This window comes from Passer domesticus, chromosome 3 (assembly GCF_036417665.1).
Source record: "Passer domesticus isolate bPasDom1 chromosome 3, bPasDom1.hap1, whole genome shotgun sequence".
Taxonomy (NCBI): domain Eukaryota; kingdom Metazoa; phylum Chordata; class Aves; order Passeriformes; family Passeridae; genus Passer; species Passer domesticus.
The window spans coordinates 89957793-89966273 of record NC_087476.1 but is presented as its reverse complement, the minus strand read 5'-3'; the positions used below and the strand labels follow the sequence as shown (position 1 = coordinate 89966273).

Below are 8481 nucleotides of genomic sequence, written 5' to 3'. Positions count from 1 at the left end.
AGCGAACCGGGGATCGGCGCACCGAGCATCCCGGCGGCCGGGAGGGGCTCTCCGGGCCGGGCCTCCGGCACCGCCCGGGCGGGGCGGGGCGTTCCCGGGCGCCGCTTCCGCCGGTGCCGGGCGGGCGGGCGGCGCGGCGGGGGCAGCGGCAGGATGCTGAGCCCGCGGGAGCGCGGCGCCGACCTGGCCCGCTTCTACACCGTGACGGAGCCGCGCCGCCACCCCCGCGGCCACACCGTCTACAAGGTCACGGCGCGGGTGAGTCGGCGGCCGCCGCCCAGCCCCTCGCCCCCGCGGCTCCCCGCGCCCGGCCTGCCCCGCGGTCGGGCTGTAAAGCCGCCGCTGCGTGCGGAGCAGCGGGCCCGGCCGCGACGTGGATACTCCTGTGAGGGACACGGGTGGGAGAGAGGGAGGGAGGGTAGGTGGAACACGGCGGCCCCTCCCGAGCCGAGCGCCAGTCGCCTCCTGCAAACTTGTAGCCTCGCAACGTTGTAATGGCTTCGGACACGCTTTGCAATTAACTCTCCATTTCCTTGCTGTGCGTTGCAGGGCGTGCGAGAGCAGCTTAAAAACAAACAGCTCTTTCTCATTCTGCCCCGTTCTTCCGCCCCAGATGTGGTGGGTAGGTTGCAGTGGGATTGCCCGGCGTTCCTGGGGAGGAGCCGGGAGCGAGCGGCTCCGCACGCCCACGCCGGCAGCGCCGAGCTGCCCGAGCCGCGCGTGGAGCCGGAGCGTGCCCAGCAGGGGCCAGCCCGGCCGGGCAGAGCGCTCGGGGGCACCCAGGCCTAGCACGGGAAGCAGGGAGGCTGCTGCAGATGCTGGGGGAGCTGCTCTGCTGCTGGCTTTGATGAAAGCTCCGTGTGTTCTCCCAGGGAAATTCCTTGCTTTCTTTTCCACTTTCCTATTAAACCAAAAAAACGAGGCGAGTAAGTAAATATGTGGCGATAGGTTCAAGAGGAGTAGCAGTTTAGCTCACAGGTGTGGTGGGATATATTGAGAGCATCAGAAGAGGTGTCACAGAGAGACAGAGTTTTAAATGACCCATGATCCTGTAGCTACTGCAGCTGTAGACATCCTGCCTGTGAGAGCAAGGTATGCTTATAAGCACCCTTCTCTTAATTCAAAGACTACAACATTCTGTGTATGTATACAGATTGTAATGTCAGGGGTTGTTAGCCTATGATCAGTTTGTATGACTTGTAAAATTAAAAATGAAAAAAATATTTTTGGTCATCTATCTAGCAATCATCTATCTATCTATCATCTACTTATTTATATATCTCTCCAAGTTCACCAAACACAAATATGTTTAAAATGTTCTTTTTAGTCCAATACAACTTAGTATTTGTGAAGAGGAAAAAAAAAGTTGCTTTTTCCTATGATGGTGCAATATAAAAAACCTTTCCTGAAATAGATGCAGAGAGGAAAACAGTACCATCACATCTTCTGCAGTTGTTCTTGATGGCCCAATTGTGTGTGTGTGTACTGAAAAGTTGTGTCAGTGAAATAAAGACTTCTAGGAATGAGCCAAGACTTCTGCTGCTTATTTTGCTCTGGTGCTTTGTTCTTATTGGCTAAAGCCAGTGAAATTTCTCTGTGATGTTTTGGTTTCTGTAAAATTGTTCAAAATCAAGGTGGGGGTGTCATTCTCTCTCCTTGTCCCATAAACTGTGGGGTGCTCTGGTGCCTTTCCAAGCAAGTGCGGGATCAGGTGGTGTGCTTGGATTTAGCACAGAGCAAGGAGCTGATCAGTCTGTGAGCTGTCCAAATTCAACTGACCTAGCCAGAGATCATTAGTTTTTTACAGTGTTTTGATAGCTAAAATCACCAAAGTGAAAAATTTTTTCTTTTTTTTTTTTTCAGTAAAGGATGCTTTGGACTCCTAAGTGCAGAATTATAAACTTTTGTTTCAGCAGGGCTTTCTGGTAATCTGTTGTGTAGTACTTGAAGTGAGAATTTGGGAAATTGAATAAAATGATTTAAAAAGGATTCAGTGTACCTGTCAAGTACCCTTTCTTTTTCTTTCCTCCTATTCCTCCCTCCTGTTCCTGTGGTGATCTGGCTCCATGGTTGATATCACAGCACTCCAGCTGTATTTGCTGAGCATCGGCTCAGCAACTTTGGGGGACCGCCAGGAAAAAAAGTGAGGTGGGCCTTCCTGTTGTGTTGAATATCATTCTGGCTGAGATCTAGGCTAGTCAGTATGTGTTAGTGGAGATTTGTGGCTCCTTGGTGCAGTATGTGAGTGAATCCTTTGTGAAATGAAGTTAAAGGAACTTTCTGTTTCAATGTAATGTAGATAAATAATCATGGATAAGAAAGCACTTGTATTAGTGTGTCCTGGCCAAGGCATAACTACTCGTGCCGTCTCTTCTGAGTGCTAAGAGGGTCTATCATTATTGCAGCTTTTTTCTTAAAAGTTTTGTTTGTATGGCAGAGAATATATATTTTATTTATTAGTAAACTGTAACATAATTGTAAATGCAGACAAGGTTAAATGAATATTGGCTTTTTAATACCCATTTCCAAATGCAAAGAAACAGATAGATATTAGCAAGTTATGATATGAGGAGTGTTCTTTAACGATACCTGAAAATATAGGGCACTAATAAAAGTTTAGAGAATTTGGAAGATTACAATTATTAATGATAATTAAAATTCTAATGAGTTATGTTGGATATCTGCAGGTCAGATGAAGAATGGGATAATCTGAAATACTTTTGTCAATGTTGAGGATCCTTGTAGGATCTCTGTTTTCAGAGATCTGGTGCAGTAGTTACACATTGCTTAGCTCATTGGTGGGTATCCTAATGATATTTTTGATAATAGATTGTTGTTGCTTGTGTTACAGATTTGCAGAAGGAACTGACTGCATTGATCCTTGGGGAAGGATTAAAAAAAGTACATGGAAAATTTAGGGGGCTGGGTCATCTTTGCCAAGTCTCTAGGTTGACTATAGATTAGGCGGAAGGGGCAGACCTCTTGTGAGACTGACCTTCAGAAAAGGATACGAAGAACAAAGTAGGACAACACATAAATTATTACATACTGACTTAAAGTTGGCATGGCTGGGAGATATAGAAGGCGGTGTAACATAAGAACAAGTGTGAAACAGGGCCTCTGGGTTTTATTCCAGATTCTTACTAACTGGCTGGGTAATTACTCATCTCTCTGGGTCTCCTTCTGCCCATCTGGTAACTTACCTAGCTGCCAAAACTGTTGCAAGGCTTTAACTAAAGGTGAACTGCAAAGCAAAGCAGTTGGTGTCTGCCCTTTGGTGTTCCCTGTGATGTGTAGCCATGCCTGTGGTATTTTCTTCCCCCAGCTCTACAGACTCCTTGCATCAAGTACGCCAGCTATTAGAAAAGGAGGTTAGGATTATTTCACCAAATTGTACTTTGAAACTGCCTGGTAGTGAATGAAAGAGCAGCAGCCACCAAGGTTAACATTTGGTAAAGTTGCCAAATGTTAGATTACTCAAGAGTGAGGAAAAGTTGAGAAAGGTTTTATCAATGTAGACTACGCTGGAAGAAGAGGACATTGGTGTGCAAGGTGAGAGAGAGAACATGGAGCTGTGAAGGAAAATGTGTCAGGTCTTTTGGGAGATTGCTAGAGAAGGAAATGCTTCTCTTTTCCATCTTGTCTCCTCCAAAATGTGAGAGAGATGAGTGGCTGGGCTGTAGTAAACTGATGGTACAAAATCTGGGAGGTTTTGGCAAGGATTCTTGCAAAATGGAAGTGAGGAAGAGAGCTGAGTTTTTGTGAGATATGAGGTATGCTATTGTCACTTAGCAAGAGGAAAGTGTGGATTCGGTGGCTTCCATCTCAGAGCAACAGCTGCGTGGTGCTTGCGGAACGGCGGGACGGTGTGTGAGTCTCTGGGGTGCAAGTGCTGTGGGCTCCCTGCGCTTCCTTACACGCATCACCTCTTCAGGGCATCAATTATTCCGGGGTGTGTCGCTGAGGACAGTCCCAGTTGGATTAAGAATGCCCTATTTTGCTTTAGCTAACAATAGACTAATTATTTTGTTAAACAGCTTTGGCTCTTAGGATGAAGGATATACTGACTTGCACAAGATAATTGCAGTTATGAATTAAAGATGTGTCTGTCTGGTTTGTGTGTTATTGGGGATATGTTCTTACTGCTCTTTATAGACCAGTACAAAACTTGGATTACAAAGGCTTTTGTGATCAATATTTATTTAAAGAAAAAAAAAAATCTTGATGAAATACTGGCTTCTTTATTGTATGCAGCCAAGCCTGATTTTCACTGCAATTTTCCCCTGGACTAAGTAATTTATAATTAATTAGGCCAGGAGTTTTTAAGGAGAAACAAATACGCAAGGATAGTCAGATGTGTCTGCGCTCTGGTGATTGTAAGTAAAGTGGAAATACTGTCTTACTAAATACAAGTACTCGCGTTCTCAGTGAGGTTGTTTGTAGCTTATATTAAGCCAAGTAGCCTTAGTGAGCTCTTCTTATTGGGAGTAATGTGCCCCTAAGAGGAATTAACAGGAAGATGATAGGAGGTATGCTCAATGTAGCTTTGTTTTGAGAGATGCCTTTTGTGCCATTCTGCCTAGAATGTACATCTGTCTTTATGTGTGATCACGACTGACTGCTGCTGAAATCCCTCACTGTGTTGTCTTTGGGTATTCAACTTATCTAAAACTAAATCAAAACTTTCTGAGTGCACAGGACCATGCAGCTGTTTGCCTTTTTCCAGACTTTTCTCTTCAGCAACAAATCATTGTATATTACTCTTTAACTTCCAAACTGAAAATCCAAGGACTCACGTGGTTTCATTTTTGTTTTGCCTTTCAGATTGTTTCAAGAAAAAATCCAGAGGATGTCCAGGAGGTAACAGTTTAAACTTGTGCAAATGTCTTTATGAATCACACTATGCCTTTTGAAGCAAATTACATCTTTGATGTAATTTAGCAGTTTCTGTGTGTTTTGTCCTTGTAATTGAGCCAACAATTTTTGTGTTTCCATTTGTCTTTAGCATTCATAGTTGAAAACAGTAGCTAGTGTAATGTAATGCATTTCATCTCTTAGTGATGAATGGTGACTTGAAACAAAGTCTTAGAGAGTAAAGTGCCTTTTGATGACAAAACTGCTTTGATAACTTTACAAGCTCTTTTCTTGGGGCTGGAATTGGCAAATTGATGGTTAGTTAACTCCTACTGGTAAAATTAGAGATCAGTCCACAATTCAAGTCTTAGGTCTCAGCTGTAGGTTCTCTTTTCCTCTTTAACCAATGCTTCACTGAAAAGTCTACACTATTACTGCCTGTTAGTGAAGAGGGAGAATGAAGGTGTCTAGGAGTTGTTGAGAGAGATTAGACTGCAAATAATATATTTTATGCCTATCTCTCTGAGGCTCCTTTAGTGTTTTCCAGTCATACACTTTGAAAAACTTTAAAATTGCTTATTCTTTGCCTCTTCTGAAGAATGTATGAACAAGGAGCTGCTCTATTCTTTTGCATCTTAAATACCTCAAAAGTCTGTCACAGGAGTCATTTATTGAGAGAGAAAAATACACCGTGTGTGTGTGCATTGTGGATTTTTTTTCTTTTTAATTAAGAAATCTGTTGTTTCCCCCCACCCTTCATTTATTTTTTTTTCTGGACTAGTGACTTGACATGGTTACTATTATGCTATGTACCTGCAAAATCTTCCCTCAAAAGCTCAACCTTATGGCTTTTCAGGCATCGTGTAACACATGCATATGTTCAGTTTCTGGTGCAGTCTCTCTTACTGCAACTGAGGAGAACCTGCACAGTTGATGAAAGGACAACTCACAACTGAACTCATTGCATCTCTGTGTGGTCAAACATGAGTTATTGATTAGTGGCTTGGCAGAGGTGAGAATTGGCTAATACATCTAACACCCCTTTACTGCGCCCTTCTTTGAAATCTTGAGAATCAGGGAGGCATGAGCATTTGTGCTTTTTGGATTTTTTTTAATCTCTAGGAGATTAAAATAACCTATTAGAATCAGAGATGATATGGAACTAGTTTAGAACTGCATTGCTGTAGTTTGTAGCTTGATGTTCACCTTTTCCAGGGAGACTCCTGAATTGAACCTATCCATGGGCACATTCTGCCATTACCTTAATCTTCATTTGTGAGGAAAAGCACTTTATAAGAGCTGTTGATGAGTCCATTCATCAGAAAAATATATTGTAAGTGTCTTTCAGCTAGAGTATTGCATGAGTATGTGTTAAGTAGTTTTGACACAATGGCAAAACCATATCTTTTAGTTGTTGCTTTGATTTGTGGCTATAGGTTACCCATGCAGAGTTTCACATGCTCTAGACAATAAGAGGACATAAATATGAGATGAACTTCTTAATAGTTGCCCTTTTCCACCCTGCATTGTACCTTATTAATTATTCTGCATGTTAGATGCAGGGTGAATCTGTTATGAGCATTATCTGAAAATAGTTGGTTATTACAAGGAATATCCTAAATAGTAGTTGACATAAGGGGGAATTGTAGTCAGAAACCCTCATATGTTGAGAGCTTTTCTGTTACATGGCCTCTTACAGTAAAAAAAAGAACTGTGGGCAGCCTTTGGAAGAAAAAGAATTTACCCTTAACCTTCTCCCACAGAAAATAAATTTACCTCAGTTTTCCAGAATGCTCAATGAGGAATTGAATGGGAAATTTTGTGCACAAAACCACCTCATAGCTTTAGGATGTGTCTCATGCAACCTGCTTCCCACATCCATGTAGGACCAACTGAGCTGTGCCTGCCTCTTCCTCCTCCAGGTGTCTCTTAATGCCTCTGCTGTGATGTTAATACATTCTTTACATACATTCAGTTGCTTGTAAGGCTGTGTGCTGTGACCTCAGCTCCACTTGCCAGTTTTCTGTCACATCTTTTGGCTGCCCTTTGGGAATCAAGTCTTCACTATAGCACCTCTCCCACTGCGGCCAGTTAGAGCTCAATGTAATCCCAGCTGTTGTTGGGGCAGGAAGGAAAAGAACCTTGTAAGGGCTTCCCCCTCGAAAGAATTAAAGAATTCAATGTGAAGTTTTGTGTGGGGATAGTAGATACAGAAAGGCCAATGGACCTGACTTTAATGTCCTCACTTCTGGGGACAATGTGGTGTGTAATGCAATTGCATCTAGGGTAGTCCTGTGGCTTTTTTTCCTTTTCGTTTAGGAGAAAGGCTTATTCATTGTGGAACAGATGAGTTGCATGAGTTAATAGAGATGTACTGGCTCTCTCCATGACAAGCACCTTATTGCATTACAAGTCTGACATATGTTTTATGATATGCTTGCTGTGCTTCGTTGGGCCTCAAAGTACAATGTGTCCTTCCTCCAAATATAATTTCTAATGAGGAGGTTAGAGTGGGAACTTTGCTAACTTTACTGGACCACATGCATGCAAAGGCATGTTTTCCATGAGCTTCTGCAAGGTTTTAAGATAACCTTGACTGCTTTTGCTGTTCAAGTTACTTAAGGATATTTATTTTTTTCCTCTTGACTATTGAGTGATCACTTGTAGCAGTGAAAAATGGTGCTTTTTTAGTGGAATGAAATCTCATGCTCTTATTTTCTGGCAGCTTTTCATGTTTCTAAGTACTGACAATACAGTAACTTAATGTTTAAAGAATTCACCATCTTAAGCAATTTTGTGTTCTGTATGCACACTGCTCAAGAAGTGCTAATCATGCACTCTCTGGTTATTGGATTAGATAAAAGTACAGCATTGAAAAATTATTATTTCTGATAGCAAAATGACTAGTTTGCCTTCTTGAGATTCCTCGGTTGTGTGTGAGGAGTACCAGCTGTAATTAAGTAATGAAAATGTGTGCCAATGAAGGAGTCAGAAGCAGGACTGCTGGTTCTAGTACAGCTAAATTAATAAGGTGGTTAGTGTGTTGCCACACTAAAGCTTTGCATGTCTGCTGTTGACCATCCTCTTACCTTATATCTGCATTGTCCTGTAGGTAGGACTTGCATCTGCTGAAACTTAGAAGGCCTCTGATTGCAGTATTAAAAAAAACAAAACAAAAACAAAACACACAAGTGCTCTAAATGTAAACCTTTTTCTTAGCTCTAAATCTGGTTTGCTTGAAAAAAAAAATTCAAGTTCTTCAATTATGATTGCTCATGAGAAGGCAACCTGGCAAATCATTCAAAAATATGTGGAATATTTAAAGTTGTGCTTAGTTGTGTTAATTGAGGCATTTGACTGGTGCAGCTGTGGAATCAGCTGCTGAATGCATGCACTCTCCTTGTTTTTTTTTCCCTTCTGTTCTACTTTAGTCACTTTACATTGGTGTTGAGGTTTATTGTGATGGCTTAGTGAGTCTGACCAAAAATGAGGTCAGGATATAAAAAAAAAACCTCTGTTAATATATTTTCATCCTGACAACAAATCCAATAGCAGTCAAGTGTAAATTTTATCATTTACTTCTTTCATTGGTTTGATTTTCCTACTGGGTTCTCCTCCTTTCTTGAA

At 42.1% G+C, this 8481-nt stretch overlaps 1 protein-coding gene across 5 annotated transcripts in view; it reads left to right on the top strand.

The window, feature by feature from the left end:
- The first annotated feature begins 1 nt into the window (after position 1).
- The window catches only part of RPS6KC1 (ribosomal protein S6 kinase C1), an 85078-nt gene continuing 76598 nt past the window's right edge, over positions 2-8481 (top strand). For 4 of the 5 annotated variants that reach the window (XM_064414252.1, XM_064414253.1, XM_064414250.1 and 1 more), the window contains exons 1-2: positions 2-258; positions 4825-4860. In XM_064414252.1, coding sequence (XP_064270322.1) covers positions 154-258; positions 4825-4860 — 141 coding nt within the window. In that variant the 5' untranslated portion in view covers positions 2-153. Of the gene's footprint in view, positions 259-4824; positions 4861-6168; positions 6188-8481 lie in introns of those variants that run through there. The other variant, XM_064414254.1, reaches the window with a different exon arrangement.